Genomic DNA, 21,279 nt, shown 5'->3' with positions numbered 1-21,279 from the left:
TGAGGAGAGCTGGGTTCTGAAGTTATCACAGCCAGCTGAGGGACCTTGGGTAAATTTCTTAACTTTTCTCAACTCTGTTTCAGCATCTGTAAGACAAGGGGATGTCTAGGTAATCTCCGAGGTCTAGCTAGCTTTAGAAATTCTGTATAGCATTAATAGTGGTTTTATTGCACAGGTTTCATGGATGTGAATATATGTACTCATTTAAACCCTACATTTATGTTCATCTTAGGCTTAAATAAGCTTCTCAAGAGAAGAAACTGTACCTTACTCATCCTTATATCCCCTCGGTCTAGACAAGAGCCTGACACACACAAAAAGTGTTTTCAATTATAATGTTGGTTATGTTAATTAAGAAAAGGGGAGAGATGCTAAAATTAAAGATAGTCTCAGGGGCCGGCCCGGTGGCTCAGCGGTTAAGTGCACACGTTCCGCTTCGGCAGCCTGGGGTTCGCCGGTTCGGCTCCTAGCTGAGGACATGGCACCACTTGGCAAGCCATGCTGTGGTTGGCGTCCCACATATAAAGTAGTGGAAGATGGGCATGGATGTTAGCTGAGGGCCTGTCCTCCTCAGCAAAAAGAGGAGGATTGACAACAGTTAGCTCAGGGCTAATCTTCCTCAAAATAAAGAAAGAAAGAAAGAATAAAGATAGTCTCAGAAAACTTGGTGGAATTAGAAATTACAAGTACTAAACCAAACTAAAGGAGAGGTTGGAGAGATGAAAGTGAGAACATCAGCTGTGCTCTCCCCAGGGCTGTTACTGATAAGGCAAACTCCCTTTCGTCCATATTTGTTAGAAAATTGCTTCAGATGCTGCACGTCCAGTGCCTAACGCCACATCTGACACTTAGTAAACACACAGTATGTTAGCTGTTACTAGGAGGAAGAAGGTGAGTTTTCCAGTTAACAGAGGATTGTCAAACCAGGTGGATCATCACTGAAAAGAACTGAAATTTGAGAACGTACATACTTTCCATCAAATTTTCACAACTTAACATTTGACTCAGAGGATCATGCCACACACAGGTGGTTGTCCACCCACGGACACCTGTTCTCTGGCCACAGTGGTATGGTTAGGCTGAGCAAGGACTTTGACTCCCCAGTTGTGTGAGTGTTGCTTTTTTGAGTCCTAAGTATCCAGGTGGTAACTTCTGTAAGGTTTCTTGTTCATTAAATGAAGATGTACGGAAGAGACATCTGATTATGTGATTCTTCCAGTTCGGATGAAAAATAAATAGGAGTTTACCCCTGAAAGTGATTTGCATAGGGGTTTCCAGTACACTCTGTAGGGTCTGGTCCCCATCACTAAGGACAAGTGGATACCTGTCTGCCTGTCTACAGCATGAGAGGTGATGATCCATTGGGAGCTGAGGGCGTCCTTGCGTGATTGGAGATCACTCCAGTTAAGGTACTTAGCTGTGCTAGCCTCAGGCACATCCTGGGTGTCGCAGTGCTCCCTGTACCATTTTTAGGCCGTGCATCTCTTCTAGACTGTGCTCCGTGGCACAGATGAGGCCCAGCTCCACTGCACTAGTGGGCCTATATGGACCAGCAGCAGTGCCAGGTGCCCCACCTTACTCACTGCAGTGACAAAGTGGAGGGCATCGGGAGGATCAGGACTCTTGGTGGTGGCAATTGTGTTTTTCAAGCCACCAGCTATTCCTTCCCTTTAGTCAGCAGTTCCATTTCTAACATGAAATCTTTCAGATCTGAGCTCTGATAGAGTCTCCCAAGGTTGAACGTGGTGGCAGGATAATAAAAGAGAATAAAGAGAAACCCTTTTTGACAGGACCATGTAGAAAACTGTGGAGTAGATGCCCTTAAACCCCCAACTCAAGGACATTTTGCTGGCGTTCCTTAGAGTAGTCATCCCAGTGAGGAAGGACCCCTCCTCCTAGAGGGAGCCACTGCTGGATTTTCCTGGTCCTTTCTCATTTCCCCTTGGGTGGCTCGGAAGCCACACCAGTCCTACCTGCTCTACAGAAAATGTTGTCGGTCCTCTTCATGAAAGGGGGCAGTTTGGTGTGGAACAGGGAAGTCTGTTTGGATGCAAAGACCCTGCTCAAACTGTTGTCCAATGCAGAGGGCATAGAAACGCATTTACTTCGACGTAAAGAAGAAACCCTTGAAAATCTATTGGGCTTAGGATTTTCAACAGTCATCTTTACATGAATTCCTTAAGTATTGCCCTGTATAACTGGCATATTAAAAGTTATGGTGATGCTTATAGAAACTGCATGTTATTTAGAAAAGAGTTGAAAAGAGAGAGTACACATAAGCAAGCTTCCGTCATTGCTCATAGGAAGCAAGAACTGACAGTGTCCCCCTTTGGGCTCAGTGAGTGCATCTGGCTGCGGGAGTATGCTGAATGGGGCCTGGGTGTTTTATTCTGTATCTAGGTATTTTCTAGAGAAAATACAAGGGAGCAGTCCCACTCGTGGTCCCAGTTTAAAATAGCCAGTCCTCCTGTCCCCATTGGCAGAACAGTACCCATCTGGTCATAAGTCCCTATGCTTTTGTTTGCAGACTAAGTGCAGTGTGGATTGGAGCAGGGATGAAGTCCCCCAAGTCTTTGGCACCAGGGACACTGTGAACATGTGACAGCACAGGCTGCTCTCCCCGCAAACATAGCTCCCAGGCAGGGCCTGCAGGGACAGCACGGGTGTGGAGCTACTGTCCATCGTCACTTGGGTCCTCTGGCTGCACCGGATCATAGCCCCCAACCCCCAGCAACTGAAACACCACTAGACAAAGAGGCAACAAAAAAGCCAGTGACTTCCTAAGTCTGAAGCAGACAGACTGACGCTGCTTTAACATGCAGCAGCATCAGGGGCAACGTTCCCAAACAGTGATGATTTGTTGTAAATTACCCCCCACAACCTCTCCCCTACTCTCTCCCTTTGAGCTTTGCATCATCGCTGTGTCAAAAACTTGCTTCCACACACTAATGCAGAATGTGCTCAGTTAGGCTGAGTACTGCTCCCACCTTTAGCTCCTCTAGAACAGTCATTTCCCTGAGAGCAAGTGAAAAGAAACCAGTCTGAATTCACATATCCAGTTAACTGTCTCATTATGGGGGGGGCAGGGGGACGGGGAGAGGGTGGGAGTACATCACCTGGTGCCTAGGTGTTGTTCACACACCCTGCAGGCACAAAGGACTGTGGTGGGCCTACTGCGGCCTGTCTGCAGTAGGACCCCATCCTGGGGCACGGAGGTGACGATAAGCTGCATTGACCACAACGCTGTTCCCGTGACTTTTTTTCCACTTGGTGGTATCACACATATAAAGTAGCAACTTCATTTATTCTGCAACCTGCCCTTTAAAGAGGTGTTATCTTTTTCTAAGAGGCCCCAAACCGACAGAGTGATGGGGAGAGGCCTCATGTTTGGTCCAAGACACAGGCTCCAAGTGCGGTGATAAAGCTGGCCTGACAAATCGGGCTCAGAAAACAAGCCACTGCTCTCCTGAGGCTCCTGATTCATGGAAAAGGGACCTTTGTGGTCACTTAGTTCTGCGCCTTTCTTTTCAAAATGAGGAACTTGAGGCGCAGAGAGGTGAAGGACCGTCACTAGACCTTGCGTCTCTAGTTTCTCAGTTTGGATTCTTGTGTGCCCTTCAGCTTACCACCCCCTTTCTGTTTTGTTTTGCATTCAGTATGGTCTTGCCTTCATGACTGCCTCCTCTTTTTCTCTGTAAACATTAATATGAAATATATTTGCTTTGCTTTTCGGCCTTGCCTGCCCCCTGTGTGTTCAAAATAGCTGGCTGGAATTCATGAGAATGTTATGTCTTCAGATGTTTATAATCCAAAAGAATCCCTTATGGTTTTTTATAATAAAACGACTTGGATGTCGGTGTTTTATGTTGGGAAGGTGAGCCAAGTTCACAATGCGGCAATTACAATGCAATGCATTATGTATAATTTGTAGCGCACCCCAGGAGCGATGGTAAACCGTGAAATGCCGGCCGGCCCCACAGCATAATTAGCAGGATCAAACGCTGCCCAGAGAGAAGCACAGTAATTGTCGTCCGAGGTCAGTAAAAGTAAGAGAAAGTTCTGATAAAAGCAGTACACCCCAAATTATATAAAAAGCAGCCCCTATATCAGGCTGCAGAGTTGTCAAGAGCCTTCATTGCTAATTGAAGAAACCTTTTGAGGTTTAACAGCTCATAAATTCACACTGGGAATGCCCATTGTTCTGAGGTTATAAGTCTTGTCTTTGAAATTGAACAGTTGTACTTTTATATTGCATTCCTCCAAGAGTACCATTGTAAACATGAAGGGTTTGCACTTTAACTTAAATTTGAACATTGTGGTTTTGAAAGAGTTCACCACATCAAAGGGAGGCCATTTGGACATGTTTTGTAAATTCTTTTTTCTATAGTATTTAAAGCTACAAATGACTCAGAGAAGTATGTTCTATTTAGATCAGTCGTGTTGGTATAGTGTCCTCGCTGGGGCTTTTACTGCCCTTATTTTTTTTTACCTTAAGAGAAGTGTTTGGAAACAGGTCCAAGCCTCTTACGAAATTAGTTGCCCTTAATCTGCTATTGTCAGATCCATAGAAACAATGCTGGAAATGTTGTTACACTTGGTCCAAACAGCTGCAAATTTTGTGCCTTTTCATGGTCATCTTTTTTTTTTTTTCTTAACTCAAAATATCCACTGTATCAACTTGCAATTTCTTCTTTATCCATGTAACAATTATGGCCCCTCCCCTACCCTCATAGCCTCTCATTTGAAAAAAGCCACTGGTATTTTGCTGAGCTGCTGGTTAAAGTGAAGAAAGGTTGATGGTGAGGGGAGAGCTGTGGGTGCTGGTTTTCAAAGCAATGTGGTGGAGTATAAAGAACACAGCTTCAGTCCAGCCCCTGGGTGTCCAGGTGTATGAGACCTCAGGAAATCACACACCTTCCTTGAACCTTACTTTGTCTATCGGTAAAATGAGGGCAGTAGTCACTACTCTGCACTTCGCTCCCTCCCTCCCATTCCTGCTTCATTCATTTATTTATTCATCCCTGGGGAGAGAAGGTGAACACAAACCATCACTGTTCTTGCCCCTACAGAGCTCACCACGTAATGAGGATGCACATTACTGAAATAGAGTCAGGATAATTACTAACTGTGGCGTCATACGCTTTGAAGCAAGGGGACATGATCCTGTGAGAGCTTAGGGCAAAGGGGGGATGAAGTCACTTTCCTGAGGGTATGGTGTTTGAGCTGAGAGCTGGAGGAGGGATAACTGGTGAGTTGGAGTTGAGAGAGGACAGGCTTACTGGGCAGGGTATAAATTTTGGTCATTGTTCTTAAATAAAAGGAGACCCCTGGAAGGGTTTAGACAGAGGATAAAGTTGATGAGAGGTGTGATTTTGAAAAGCTCTTGTGCTACTGTGTGGAAAATGGCTGGTAGGAAGACCAGAGAAAATGCCAGGAGTTCATGGAGAGCACTGGTCCAGGCTCACGAAACAGGTGGCTCAGGCAGGTTGGTGACAGGGCAGATGGAAAGGAATGGATGAGTTTAGGAAATGTTCGGGTTAAAATGACAGAGTTTGGTGATAGGTTGGAGGGAGGGTGAGGAAGATGACTAGGGTGACTCTAGGGTCTGGGCGTGTGTGACTGTCATCCGGGAATAAGGCAGCCTGGAAGGGGGGTTGTTAGTGTATTCATGGGTGCCACTTACCCTTGATTACTTTGGGCCAGGCATTTGATAACTCTGGATGTATCCAATGAAAATTATATATGCTAGTGATTTGATGCCCCCATCATCCATTTAAAAACCCATGTAGAAGTTCTGTATGTGTACAAGTTTAACAATTGGAAACTTTATAGTATTCCTTTATCTTTAGAGTTTCTTTCTTAAAGCTATAGATGGGCCTTTCAGTACTAGCTTTTAAACTGGGCACAGCACACACTTAGATCTTTCCAAAGATGCTCAGAAAGCAACATATTCCTCCCCGTTATCTAAATCATCAGTTGTCTGAGAAAGTCTAATTCTAGTTTCCTCACTTGGAATTTAATGTTCAGAAGTTTAATTCTGAGGTCTCCTTTCTGTTCAGAAAGTAAGTTTTATTTTACTAGAAATTAACAGACATAAGAATAAGTCATTTTTCTTGTTATTGAATATCTCTCCATAGCATGGACCATTTTCAAATCATTTCTGAGCAGTTCTAGGTCAGTTTGAGGCAGGTGGGGACAGGCTGTTTCAAGGGGTTGAAACAGTCTGAGAAAGCCCACAGGTCTTCCTGAGGGTGGGAGGGCTTGTTTATTAGAGATGTTTCAGTCACAGGGCTGTGTGTGTGTAAGTTAACATGCGTACTTGTGCCCAGGCACTAGCATGCACACACACACATAAATACACATACTCTCTCTCTCTAATGGATTAGAACTGGATGTGGATGGGGGTGAGTTAATCAGACCTAAAAGAACATACAAAAAGGAGCAGTTAGGCTCCGGGTTAGGTTGAATACCATCAAACACAGAAACAGACATGTCTTTAAAATGACCATCATGCTTCTAGGATAGTTTATCACGTCACAGAAATTCACCACCCTCACAATTCTGAGCTAACTCTGACCCACATAAGGAATTTCTCGGCTCTGAGGTGCAAAGAGCAAGGCTCCTGCTTGTTTGTGTATTTCTCCAGATGGCCTCTCACTGCCCCTTATCTCCCGAGCTTATCCACTCTGAGGGATAGAAGGCTGGGTCGCCCTAACCTTCCAAGTTATCAGGGCCTTTGTGGAGGGGCCCACCCCAGTTCCTTAAACCACCAGATGCTGCCATTCGAAATTCACGGCTTTCACACTTTGGACAAGTGTGTCATTCTTTTTCCACTTTTTTCCACCTCCTCCTTCTCTTGCCTGTTTTTTTTTTTTTTTTTAACCCAGCAAGTGCACATCTGGCCGCAGTCCTTGTGTTGCTTTATTTTCTTGTGGTGGGATTGGGCTGGTGCTTCTCGAGATGCCCTCAGCCTGCCCCTGCTGATTCGAGCACCTCAAGACTAGCCGTGACGCACTCGCCTTGCAGGTTTTTCTCAGAACAGTTTATCTTCCTCTCATTGCATCTGCGCAAGAAGGACGCCAAGCTGCTTTCAGTTTTCACCAGACCTTTGAGCCATGATGTTCTCCTTGGCCACTAAAATCTCAGGGACAGTTTCCTGGGTCAGGGATTGTTTTTGTAATTATGTGTTGACATCCCTATCTCTAGACTTGTAGTTACGCACTAAGCAGGCTTACGATATTTGAAAAGTAGAAATAATTTGAATTTTTAAATCTGTAAGACAGTATTCAGCTTACATATACATACTACATCTCATATCTCAGCCTGTTTCTAGCTATTGAAAATTCTCTAAAGTATCCGGAAGCCCAGAGCCCAGGCAAACTTCATGAATTTCAGAAAGAAAACAAATAGGCTGAATTGTATCCTAAAGCCTGTGGATTTGTCACCTCCCCTTACCTGTTCCTCACTCATTTATGGCTCAGGATTTGGGAGCTGGTTAGTGGCCGTGGTCAGGAATCAAGATTCCTGGGCTTTGAAATTCCTTCCCTGCCACTATTTATCTACATTTCTCTCGTCTAGCCCCACCGTCGTGGCCTGGTCCTCCGGTCCCCCTCTCTGCCCAGCCCTGATGGCATGTTATTTGGATCTTTGTTTATTCATCAAAAATTTATGATGCAGCCACCATGTACAGGCACCTGGGATCCAGAGGTGAATCACTTTGTTGCTAGGACAAGGTGAGCCACACGGGGCCCGTTTCATCTCCTCTAATGTTGTGACTAATAGAATCTCCAGGGCGATACCATCGCTGTATTTGTTTTGCCCTTCAGAGAGCTGGGTTGCATTGATATTTTGCTTTTAAAATCCACATCACCCAGGATTGAGCATAGCACAACCTGGGAAACCACCAGAGTCTCTGGCTCATGGAAAATGTGACAAAAGACTTACTTGTCCAAAACCAAATGCTGTGCTGGTGCTGATGGTTGACACCAAGCAGAATCCCAGAATATAACATGGTCATCCTCGGATCCAGGGTTCTCAGGGTGGGGGCGGCAGTGTCAGACTCCCTCTAGGGGCTTGTGAAACATGCAGATTCCTAGGTCCCACCACATTCCTCGATCTGGGATCTCCCAAGTTAGAACCTAGAATCTGCCTGTCACCAAGCTCCCTCATGTGAGAGTTTGGGAATCGCTGTTCTAGATCAAGTATCTGGTCTTTAGTGCTTTGACATATCATGTTTTTTGCAGAACTGTGACATCGAAGCATTGGGTAGTGTGGGGCCTGATAATGTAACTCATGTTATTTGCTGCTAGTCAGTCCAGCCACTAGGGGCCAGCCGTCCTACTACAGACCCCACAGCCTCATTTGTCCTGACACATGGTGACCTGCAAGGTTGTCCGCTGTGACTGGGACTTGACCCCTGAGTGGTCGCTCTCCACAGAAGTTTCCAATCTAAGTTTCTTTATCCCTTTCCAGAGTTCTGCTACTGACTTTCCATCTTTTTTTCCCTTATTCCTTGATTTCTTGGGATGTTTACTTATATATTTTTTCATACCCAAAGGTTAAAAGGTATTTTCAGAAGGTTGAGGTTTCTGAGGGAAATATTGGCTAATTCCAAATGGTCTGTAATTTCAAAGGTCAATGAAAACATTATCTTGGGCCTTTGTTTAAAAGAGCTGGAAATCAGGCTGTCTCTGATTTGAAACTCAAGTCAAAGGGAGTGAGCAAAAAATGAAACAGGTCTAAATGTCCTCAAAAATGCTTCTCCATGCCTCTGTCAGAACAGGGGATTTGAGAGCCTGGGAAAAAGGCAGTGGAGTTGAGGATTTTGATATTTCTGAGTGGAGGACCTACCTGCCTGCATGAAAGAGGGTGGACTATGCAACTGGCATTTTATCCCTTGGAGGGAGGGAGCTGCGGTCCCAGGCAGTTATGAGCCCACTGCTTTGGGCAGGGCCTCACCCACCAGGAAGCACATCCGTGCATCCCTCAGGTCTCTGGGGGTCTGCCCAGCAGCAGAGACAGCCAGAACCTGCTGAACCACCAGTTACCAAGCTGCCGACTTCAGACACTTTCATGGTCTCTCTGAGCCTGGACCGACCAGGACAGCAGCAACTAAGACTCTGGGGTCAGATGCTAAGAAATTAAAAACGTTCTCCAGGGAGGAACCACTGGTGCTGGAGACCTTTGCAGATTTCCAGGACTCGGAATACTCCATTTATAAGTCCTGGTCCTGCACATTAGCCCGTTGCGGGGCTAGAGAAGTCCCTGAGTCAAACCGTGATCTGACTGTCCTTAGACAGCTGTCCACTGTGAGCCACTGCATCAGGCACAGACAAAATGAGCACGGGATGGCTCTCCTTTGTCCCACTTCCGCCCTCCTGACATTCTGCTGGGGTGGTACAAGAAGGGGCAGAAGGAAGGAGGATTGAGGGGAAGTATAAGTGGGGGTTTGGGTGAAAATGTGATCCAGTAAGCAGAACACTTTGATTAGGTTTAAAAAAAAACATTTTTAATATTACTGCATCCATGATGGTCTTATTCCCACAGATTGTGTCTGTATCTCTTCTAATTTGGAGTTAGAGTGATACAGATCATTCCGGTAAAAGCACTCAGCTATGCAAAGCAGTATGCACAATAGCAAGAATAAATTCTGAGTTAGAACTGGTTAAAATATCTGCATCCACATCCATATCCCTAACCACATCTCTATCTCTCTCCCAGTGCCTTGTCAGTCTCCTCTGTTCTGGAAGAAATCTGATATTACTTAGAAACTGCTAGATGCCAGCAAATAATCCCCGGGTTTCAGACCATCTAGACAATAAACAACTCCATAATATTCAGTGCAGCAGCTTCTGTAGAGCCCATCTGTTTCAAAATAACCCTAATTCTGCTTACAATGCGGAATGCTTTGTTGACTGGAATTTGTCCTCGTTTTCTTCAGTAGATTCAGTGTCATAGGCCTCTGGTTCCACCTGCTGGCAAGTGTAAAAGCTAGACTGAAACCCAGGGTTGGTATTTTCAGTTGAAAGAAAAATCTGAACTGTAGCTTAGTGGTTCTCAAAAGCTAGTGTACATTGGAATCACCTGGGAGCTCATTAAAAATACAGTGGCCTAGGCTCCACGCCAAGCCTGCTGAATCGGAGCCTCTCTCAGACAGCTCTCCTGGTGATTCATACACTCACAGCAGTGTTAGAGAACCACTTCACCTGGAATTCAGGCACCTGGAGCCCAGAGGAAGGATGGGATGGCCCCTCTGTAGCCCACTCATTCTCAGACAGAGGAAGTGACAAAGGCTGCTTGAGGTCCCACTCCTACCTCTTCTAGTTTATCCTGGTAACTCTTGGTGGTGAGGGTCAAAGCTTTCTTCCCTTGGAACTCATCAAGAGAGTTTAAAAGTGGACGAGGAGCCTGGCAAACACTACGTGAGTGAGTGTTCAGGGTTACATCCCCAGTGATCAGTTTTGCTGATGGCATGAACCAAGCCCTGATGTGTTGTGATGATGTGATGATGTGATATGCTAGAAGGGCACTTCACCTCTGTGGTCTTCTTCCCCAAAACGCATGGCCTCAGTCTAATCAAGAAAAACATCAGATGAACCAAAGTGAGGGACATTCCGTAGGCTATGTGGCTTGTACCCCTCAAGACAGTCAAGGTCACGGGAAACAAGAAAAGACTGAGAAACTGCCACAGACCAGAGGAGACTAAATGTACTGCTGGATCCTGGCACAGAAAAAGGAAATGAGTGGAAGAACTGGTGAAATCCAAATGAAGTCTAGAATTTACTAATAGTAATAGTAATGTACCCATCACTGTAGATGGTTTCTTAGTTTGACAAATATACCTTGATAGTGTAAGATGTTAGCATCAGGGGAATTGAATTGTCTGTTTTAGCTGACAACTTTTCTGTAAATCTAACATTATTCCAAAAGAAAAAGCTGATTAAATGTGGGGATGGGGTGGGGTGGGCAGTGAATTAGACTGAATGAGTTGGAGGATACTGCCAAGGAGCACAGAGTGGCCACTTCTCTGCTCAGTGGCCAGAAGTCAGGGCCAGGCTGGCTGACAGGGCAGGCATTGTTCTCCGGAGTAGCCGCCAGGCCGCAGACATAGAGGCAGCAGGTTGCTGGTGCGGCCCATTTGCACTCTCTCATGTGTAGGCCAGCCAACCCTGATGTCTCACTGGGAACCAAACAGTTGTGGGATCTTGCGCCTCTGTGCAGAGGTCTGAAATGTCTACTCCAGCCCCCTTGTTGCACAGATGAGGTGCCTGAGGCCCAGGGATGAGAAGCGACTTGTCCAGGGTCCTGGTGGAGCCAGGATGTGAAGTGTGTTCACATCTGGTGAAGTGTGTTCTTTTTCCACAATGTTTCTCAGTGACTTGATGCTTCATTTGCAGCAGAGTCAGCTGAGTGCTCATTACAATGCAGTTTCCTGGGCTCTAGCACCATTTAATGCATAAGAATCTCTGGCAGTGAGATCTGGTAATCTGCATTTTTAACAAGTTCTCCATCATTATGCACACTACAGTTTGAGGACTGCTGCAGCAAATTGGGCAACTGTCCAGTTCGTGTATCTCCAAGACTATCTGGCTTTGCCCAGACCTCTTGCATTTGAGCTACTGAAGGGCTGGGACCTCAGCTCTGACTCCTGCCTTCACTGACCAGTTGCTTGCTGTTCTGTGGAAACCGTGCTCATGGGGCTGGGGCTGCTAAAAGCCAGGAAGGGGAGAATTTGGCCACAGCGACTCTTTCAGGATGAATGCGATAGCAAGTGGCAAGCAGCAGGGCCAGAACCGACATGTCTCAGAGGAGGCAATTTTCTGTCTTTTTGAGGTCAACTTATTATAGTTTAAATACCCTCTTACCCACCACTCTCAACTTTTTCTAAATAATGAAATTAAAACTTACTCAAAGACAACCCAAGATCACGAAGCAAGAGGAAGTTGGCAATGGGACTTGTATCCAGGCTCTGAGGAGACCACTAGAAATTCCTTCCTGCCGGTCCTTCCCCAGCATGGCCCCACCTTAACATCGCAGTGGTGAGCTGCCTCCGCCCAAGAGATGAAGGCCAGAGGGTGGAGCTAACAAAGGGCCTGAGGAGTCCAGAGACTAGAGCAGGTAGCCATTTGGACATAGGCAATCCTTTAAGGCCTGAGGGTCTGCAGAGTGGAGTCCAGAAAAGATGCAGGCTGGGTGGGCAGCACAGAGCAGCTGCCCTCACAGTGCGGGTCCTGCCAAGGCCTGTCTGCAGGTGGGTTTGGAATCTCAATCAGAAACACTAGGAGGGGGAGGGCAAAAGGGTGATTAAGCTCACAGGTGAGGGGATGGACTGTAATTAGTTTCCGGGTGGTGAACATGATGTAATCTACACAGAATTCAAAATATATTATGATGTACATCCAAAAATAAATAAATGGGAAAAAAATTAAAAATAAATAAATAAATTTTACAAAAGAAAAGAAACACCAGGAGAGACCAGGGACTGCAGCTGCCCCTCCTCAATGAGTCAGACATGTTGGCCCTGGAGCTTCTAAGAGGAATGTGGGATTTTAATATTCCGAAGGGCTTTCATCCTTTTTCTAGCATTGTCCATACTCCCGTATGTATGATTTTGATCAGAACTCCCTTCCTCCCCACAATAACTTCCTTCTTCTGCCTTCACTTCTCTTTTTTCTAATAGGAAGTATGTTCTCAAATCTGTGCCTCAGGACAAGGCCCACGTCCGGTTTCTGTCTGTCGTCCCAGCCAAGCCCGTCAGGCCCCTCACACGTATGAAGCAATGAGAATACACAAGCGAACGGCATCCTCTGCCCTCAGGGAGCCCTGTGTCTAGTTTTCCAGGAGTTTTCATAAATTTGTTCGGTGAATAAACATAAATACAGTCCCAAGCATATGGAACAGGGAAGGATATTCTTGGAGATAGTCGACCTCTTTCAACTTCCAGAATCAGCTGATATGATGGGTAAACTGAGGCACCTCCAGATTGCTGACCCAAGGACACTCTGTTTTAGATCAAGGAAAATATTAAACACCCTAAGGCATCATTAAAGTATGTAAAAGATATTTGAAAATCATTCCTAGTGTCATTAAAATCCCTCTTGGTAAAATGCTAAGGTGGTGACAGAATTCTCAAAGGATTTAAGATGGGTTGACTTAACAAATAGAAAAAGTTCTTAAGTATTAAAATCCACGTCCATTTGTTTAAAAAAAAAAAAAGCTTCATGTTACAGTGATTTCTCTGTACGGACACTCTGCTCCTCAGCCTCTTTCCTTCCTTGCTGCCCCTCCAGCACAGTGAGGTAGAAGGCACATTGAGAACTATTTCTGTCAAAGTTATAGACTGTTCTGTTTAAAAAATACTTGATAGTTAACTACCAATGCTGACTTTTGCAGCTGAGTCTTTGGCTAAAACATATACCTTGTCAAGGGAGATCTTAATCCTAGATACTTTCAGTTATCAAAAAAATCTTAGTATTTGCAGTGCGCTGTATCGAAGGCAGAGCATGAATGGTTCGGGCTGCTTTTTAAAACAGATCCTGTCTCCAAATCACAATTAAGGCAATAATACTGTTCAGCTTTACTGATTCTGGCTCAGGATTAAGGCAGACGACTAATACACCTCATGTCTGAAGCAGAGTAGAAAGGGATCCAGGATTGAATCTTGATTCAGCCACTGACCAGTTGGGTAGCCATGGCAAGTTACTTGAAACCTTTAAGCCTCAATTCCTTGTCTGTAAAATAGACAAGGAAATTCTACTTGGAAGAATTGGTAGAATAAAAACCACATATAAGAGTATGGATGAATCTCACAAACGTAATGTAAAATGAAGCCACTCACAAAGGGTACATATTGTATGAATCGATTTATGGACAGAAATAGACAAAACGAATCTACACTGTTAGAAGTCAGGAAGTGGGTACTCTTGAGTGTAGGGGTAGTGACTGGAAGAGGGCACTTGGGAGCTTATGAGTGCTGGAAATATTCTGTATTTTGATCTGGATGTTGGCCCCACACGTTCAGTTCATGAAAATTAATCAAGTTGTACACTTTTTAAAAAGGAGAGGAGAGTGAGTAGGGTGAGCATATAACAACGGCCCAGCCAACGTTCACTGTCTCGCTCTCGACTTTCTCTTTCTGTTCTAGAGGTCAGTTCATACATTGTCTATATTGCAAGGAACGCTGGACCTGACATAGTAGACCCAATATTCTAGGTTACTCGAATTACTAACGGGATTATAGCCTGTTGATTTTAAATCAGTCATGGCCATTCAAGGTCCCCAAAATTAACCAACCAGAATAAGGAGAAAAGTACAATGGGTAAAGTAGCAGCTGGATTGAGCTCCGTTTCAAAGCTTCCCATTTTCAGATGCCAGATATTGTTTCAGAACTAAGAAATCCCCACTGTCACTGACTTGATTGGTTGAGGAGTAGAAATGTGAATTTTTCTCTCTCAAGTTACATCTAAATGTTACCTTTCTTGTAAACCATAATGAAACTTACATAGCTGTGAAACTTAGGACGTTGTAGGTGAATTTCAAACTATTTTTAAAGAGATAGATAGGTAGATCATTATAATTAGTGATTCAAAAAGTAAAGTGGTCTTATTGTCCTTAAGCACCTTCCCTTTTCAAAGACGGTCTTGCTTAATTGTTAGACTTGGGGTTTCTTCCCGGCCTTTTGGTCTCTGTCAGTAAATGACTTAGCAGCCATCCTTTCCAAAGGCATTTTGGAAGCTTTATAATTCATGGAATTCTAGTAAAGTAACATTTTTGAAAGAGAGAATGTGGGTCCCATGCTGCTGCCCTCATTTGACAATAGAAATCCCAGAGAACACTGGTGATTTATTTAGAGGTTTCCTGGTTTAAAAAAAAAATTTTTAAGTGATTGCCTCTTTAGCCCCCTAATTTAAGGGAAAGATCTGCCCTCCTGCGACTTCACTTGAGTATAATTTCACTGACTGGTATAAAGTGCTCATCAGATCGTGGGCAGGATCCATGAATACCGGCAAATTCAACATCTCTATTTACGGGGATGGTGAGCAGTGAGGAAAATGGCCATCAACTCATGGCATTCTTTTTAGCAATTCTGATCTGGATGAAATTGCTTCTCTTCCCTTAGATGTAAAAAGCGGTGGTGCTGCATTATACATAAGGATAGAGAACTGAAAATTTTTCCATCAAGAACCACGAATAAATAAATCTTATCATCTCACTACTGGTGCCATAATTGAGCTAAATCGTCTTAAACTGGGCACTGTTCCTGAGGTTCTTTGAAGCACGCTCACTGTTTCTTTGAGTAAAATTGAGGGCTGACCCCCATTTACAGAAACACAGAGGCAAGGCTCATAAATACTAATATTCTGTACCAGATTCATCAGAGCAGGGCCATTTCACTGAGACCTGTAGACGTCCAGTGCATGATTTAACTCAGCGGAGAAAAGAAGGTCTTGGCTGGGTTCTCCAGCTTTCCCAATGACTGGAAGGCTCCTCCATTTGACAAAAGCGTGCTGCCAACTGGAGGTTGTTAATTACCTTCTTTGTATCTAGTTCTTAGAAGACAAATAGTTAGTAAGCAGCAACGCCACATGTTGTACAAAACACTGCCAAATGGTCTTCAAACAGAATTGGACTCTATCTTTTAAGAAGTTACTGCTTTTGTCATTTTATTTTCTATCTATCTATACAGAGTTGGTTAGTGATACTAACAAGTAGACATTTAACACATGATTCATGATGATGTTAGAGATTAAAAATCATGACATCCAGTTCTCGTCAGGCATTTACTGCGCACGTGGCACTCAGCTAAGCATGTCATATGCATCGTCTCTTCTTATCTTCTCAACAGTCCAGCAAAGGAGCTATTCTTACCATTCCCATTTTATAGATGAGGAAACTAAGACCAAGTGAAGGTACCCAGCTTGCTCAAGGATGTGTAGCTGAAAAGTGGCGAAGTCAGGATTTAATCCCAGGTCATCAAATTCAGGTGTCGTGGAAAGAACCCTGGCAGTCACCATCGTCAGTAGCCTCCCCTCACAAGTGAACCAGCTCAGGCCTGCGGAAATGAAGGCTCGCCTGGGCCAGGTGCTCCCTCTGGTTCCAGGCAGAGCTGGGAAGCCATCTCCTGGGTCCCTACCAACATATTTCTGTTACAGCCCTGGGGACCTCGTCTCTTTTTACCACCCAGCTGAGGCCTGTCCAGATCTTTCCTTTTGAAAACACATTTCTAAGACCCTTTGAGAAATGTCTGTGGAGGATCCTGGAGGCTGTGGGGAGAAGTAATAGGTCATGTGACACAAGTGGAAAATATAGAAGCAGTTTAAAAAATAAATGAAAAGGTGGAGAACTGGAAGACAGAGCTGAGCTGAAACTGAGGAGAGCAGCCAGCAGGCCTTGTCCACAATGTGGCACTTACCCAAAGCTCACATGTGACAAACAGTCTGGATAGGTGGCTGACAGCAAATGTGTAGTTGTCTTTGAAATATTAAAGATTAATTTACATTTGGAAACTTGCCCCCAAAATTAACTATGGGGATTAAAACCAGTACAGTGTTTAAGCCTGAAATGAAGCAATTAAGTCATTCTTCAGACAGGGTGGCTTTGATATTATCAGAAACACTGAATTTGAAGAATTCAAAATACCCATAAAATCAGGCCCGTTTACAAATTGAGCATTGTTGTTATAGTTGTCATGTTGTTATATCCAGGGTCTTTCTGGTGGTCCTAGAAAGCTGAACCACTCTAGTGGGCAGTGGGATATAAGGGGACCCAATGTGGGAACTGTGTAGTCATGTCTGTGCCAACAGCAGAGTTCCATGGAGCTGAGGGCTTAGGCTAGATCTTCTGCTTTTTCTGTTTTCAAATAGCAGTGAGCTTCCCACATATCCACGAAGAAAAGGGACACTGCATTTGGCAGGAGGGTAGGGATGGTGAAAGAGTCTGATGCTTAACACTCTTTAGAGAAGTGGCAGGGCAGGGTTGTGGAAAGAACCAGAACTGCAGTCAGAAGACCTAGGGTCAAGTTTTCCTTCCCCTCATGCTAGCTTTGTGACCTTTGGTGTGTCCCTAACACTCTCTGAGCCTCAGTTCCCTTATCTGTAAAATTGGGATCATAAAATTGGGAGTAAAAGCTAATAGACATAGGGGCACCTTAGCAAGGCTCTGTCAGCAAAAGAGTGATTATTGTACCTTTCTTGATATGACATTTCTACTTCAACATGTGGCATTTTTCAGTTGGCCAAGCCCTGGTTCTCTTCCAATGCCCTGTGAATGAGAGAGCTTTTGTGCTGGCTGCTCATTTGGAGGGCTGGGCCCCAGGAACCTTCACAGTCTGCCTCTTCTAATTCCTCCCTGCCTTTTGTGGAAACGTTCATTCTCAGCCTTTTTCTTTTGGACGCTGTGATTCCCTTTGGGAGTCTGAGCACTCTTTCAGCATCCATGGGCTTGTGTCCTGTGGCCTGGCGTCAACATGCCACGTTGAGCTCGCTTCTGACTCTGCCCACAGCTTGTCCCAACAGTTCACTGCCCAGCTGGAACAGAGTGTCACATACTGGCCTGTGCTCCTAAGTGCAATTAAGAATAGTCTTGTTGTTAAAAACAACTGTGAAAGGAAAAGCAGGATTTGGATCTCATCATATAAAACAATTTTAAGCAACAAACTATTGGTAATTGGATTCATGAGTTTCTCTGTAATTTCAAAGCATTTACCACTTTGAACAAAGAGACATTCCTTTACAAGTATATATGACAAAAGCCATATCCAATAAAACTTTTAATCTTATAGTGTTCATAAAAGCTCTATGGTGAAAGTCGTATAAGGCTATAATATGTTTGAACATCATCTTTAATGAAAGTTGATAAATTGACATATATTTCACAGTATCATAAAAACCTTGAAGTAGAGTTTACCCAGCAGGAGTGAGTGTGGGGCTGGCCTTCCCAGTTCACGTTAGAGTGTACTAGTCAGGAAAGGTTACAGGGCATTCATGAAGGGTCATTTTCCCATGGTCTCAAAAGGAAAGGAAAACCAGATATGAATAAGCATTGGGCCCTCCATCACACTGGGGAAACAAAAACATTAAAAGGGTTTACCTTTTGACTGCCTTTTTTTAATTTCTCATTGTCTAACAACTGAAATTCTGGTTGTGGGTTGAGCGGACTGACTCTTAGTTTCACACTGCTTTCTCTAACATCCTTTCATTACAGTCTTAACAACTGTCATGTCGATATATCCCCTGTAAACATCTTTGACAAGGTACCACATTTGGAGAGCTAGCAGGAAGGATCAGCTGTTCACCTGTTTTCCCTCCTGGCTCAAAACCCCTTGCCCACCCACCCTTCCCAGCTTGGCCCCTGCTTCCAGAGTATTTGACTCCCCAAATCAATTGTGTCAGAACCTCAATGGGCAATGTTGACTGTAGTTGTCTGGCTGTAATGTGTACCTTTGGAAGTGATATGCAGGTGCCACTGAGTCAAGCTCATATGTTTCTTGAATAGCTACTGTGTGTCCAGTACTGTACCAGATACTGGGGAGCAGAGAGAAGTGTCAGAGTGGTTCCCTGCCATTTTAGAGCTTATGATCTTGGTCGGAGAGAGAAGAGGTATGAACAAATGGTTGCCCTGTCTTTCAGGATGTGGTGACTATTGCATAAGAACTACCAAGAAGAAGGTGCTAGAAACTGAAGAGCTTGACTTGGGAGAGAGTTCTTCCATCAGGGGTGGCCAGAAGGCAGTGCAATTTGATGGGGGCATTGGAACATGAGTAAGACTCGGTTAACGTAGGTGTTGGGAGAGGGCCTTTCAGGGCAAGATAACAGGGTTAGCAGAGACACAGAAGTGGAAAGGTACCATCTTTTTTGGTCCACCTGCTTAAAAGTAAACCTGCTGCATGCCTGTACCTGTCAGTGATGCCCTGCATGGCTTCCTCCTGGAGGATATTCAACCTCTTTCATTAGATTTAGGTTGCTGGTTCCTTGAGGTCGAGGACGGTCTTTTTTTATTTGTTTTTTATACCCCACAATGCCTGAAAGAGTGTTTTTTATGTAGTGATTAAAAGGCTATATCATTGTAAACTATATTTTTGGTATGTTTGCAGCCCCAAGAAATCCTTTTCAGTAAAGATTTCCATGGTCGTTCATATGACCTTCAAAACTTATGTCTGCATTTTTGACTGCCTGGCCGGATATTGTTCATTATGGTGATGCAGCCCCTCCCTTGTGGTCCATGATGCCCAATGGGTGCTTGTACGTTTCAAGCAGGTGTGATTCCCACTGGCCAGGAGGTGTGGGAGGCAGCAGGTTAGAGGAAAGAAAAGGGAGCAGGACCCGAAGGCTGATCCAGAGAAACCAACCAACATGCTCTGTGGGGAGGTTAGAGATAGAAGTTATTTCTGGGCATGAAAAAATAAACGAAGCTCTTGAGACATTATAGAAGTTAAATGATGCAAATTATGGAGCATGGTGGAAAAAAAATTAAAATAGGAGGATTGTCAAGAAGCTTCAGAATGAGTCAAATTAGATTTGTGGACTGGACCATACTAAAAATATTTACTTGATGTTGAAATTTAGTATTGACAGCTAAAGTTGAAATATGTTTGTTATGTTTCTGTTTCGTGTTAAAATAAAGATGACACCCAAGTCATTGGGTTGTTTTCCCCCACTTGGAATCCTAGGATACAATGCCCTGTAAATGTCAGAACGACAGATAGGCAGCGCTTGATTCTCCCTTGTGCTTTCTCACTGCAGGAAATAGCAGAAGTAGCCCCTCGCCCTATGGGTTCCGTCTCTCACCAGAAGAAGAAATGAGGAGACAACGGCTTCACAGATTTGACGGCCAGTGAGGTGGCACAGCATCTCAGGCAAATAAGACCCAGTCGTGTGATTATTGCCCGATTGGTTTATTCCCCAAGCCCCTACTTGGTCTTAAACAAAAGCAGAGTGCACTATTATCGTCCCAGATTGCTCACATCTGCCTTGGCTGCTGTGAATCTAGATTCACAAGCACATTGACTTATCTTGAAACCAGACTTGTTGAGTGTAGCTCACAGCTTTCTGGGAGCGGCCCTTCTCCTGGCCTCTTCTCTCTCACAAACAGGTCAGTTGCTCCACGTAGGGACCAGTTTCCATGCTCTAGTCTCTCCCTGCCAACTCAGCGGTGCCTCTGCCTTGTTTTGGTTTGAAAGACTGTGACCTTCAGCAGGAGGTTCGTTTTCACCAGCCCGGAAGATCAAGCCCTCATTCTGCCCGGCGTGCCCAATGTTTGACTTGGCAGGAAGTGCCATCCCTCATCCTCCTGGCACGTTGCCATGGTGACTTTCCAGGAATGGGTTGTGGCCACCATAGCAGTATGCTGTTTGAGTCTCCCGTTGGCCCCTGCGTCTGGGTGGTGTTGACAGCGTACCAGCTTTGCTCCTATATTGCTCTTCCTTTAAAAAAGCTCGAGCAAGACCTCAGGTGGGAAAGCCACCTACACGCGCCATTAGATGTCAGGTGGCACCAACAATTTGGGCTCACAGCAGCCCTTCCAGGGGCAATATACGTTCTCGGGGATGTGACTTGTGTTAATCAGGAAAGCAGCAGCAGGTGCCACATGCAGAGTGGAGCAGTGGCGTGCAGTGGGTTGGTCACTGAGAAATGCTTCTTGAGGGAGTATTTTTTTCCTCATAAAAGTGCCTTTTAAATGGCCACTGTGACAGCCACTTGTCCTGCCCAAGTGTCCAGGACACTCCCCTGACTCCTGCTGTGTTATAACCCACAGACCGTCCAGGTCACTTAAGGTGCCTCGTGGTGCTTGTGTTTCGTGAATAAAATGACCAAGTCAGATATCACTGATGTCTTATTGTCACTGAGATATTTATTTTTAAAGAGACTTGGAAGCAGAAAAGGATCTTCCTATTTTGATTTATCTAGCATTTATATTTAGTTTTCTGATTATGAAAGTACTATATGTGCCTTATACGTGCACACAGCTAACATCTGGAAGGAAATATACCCATATGTTAATGGCAGTTATTTTGGGAGTAGAGAACATAGGATTTTGCTTGCTGTCTTTTTACAATTTTATACTGCAGTCTTTTAAAAATATGTGTATGTGTATGTACTTGTATTACTTCCGCAATCAGGAAAACTGATTTATATAATAATAAATCAAGAAATCTATAATCAGGAAAATGGACTTAATAAGTACTGTCTCCATTGGGAAAATTCACAATATAAACAGAAATACAAATAAATACGTGTAAAATTTTAAAATCACTTCTATTCCCACCACTTACAGGTGCCCAGG

The 21,279-nt window shown here is 44.4% G+C and overlaps 1 protein-coding gene across 5 annotated transcripts in view; it reads left to right on the top strand.

Annotated features, from left to right (window-relative positions):
* Positions 1–21,164, top strand: part of RHBDD1 (rhomboid domain containing 1) — a 146,452-nt gene extending 125,288 nt beyond the window's left edge. For 4 of the 5 annotated variants that reach the window (XM_046644951.1, XM_046644952.1, XM_046644950.1 and 1 more), the window contains one exon: positions 19,740–21,164. In XM_046644951.1, coding sequence (XP_046500907.1) covers positions 19,740–19,834 — 95 coding nt within the window. In that variant the 3' untranslated portion in view covers positions 19,835–21,164. Of the gene's footprint in view, positions 1–3,931; positions 4,037–19,739 lie in introns of all 5 variants that reach the window. The other variant, XR_006885907.1, reaches the window with a different exon arrangement.
* The last annotated feature ends 115 nt before the right edge of the window (positions 21,165–21,279 follow it).

Source organism: Equus quagga, chromosome 17 (genome assembly GCF_021613505.1).
Source record: "Equus quagga isolate Etosha38 chromosome 17, UCLA_HA_Equagga_1.0, whole genome shotgun sequence".
In the NCBI taxonomy this organism is placed as follows: domain Eukaryota; kingdom Metazoa; phylum Chordata; class Mammalia; order Perissodactyla; family Equidae; genus Equus; species Equus quagga.
Note: the sequence above shows the minus strand (reverse complement) of the source record. Positions and strands in the feature narration are given on the sequence as shown.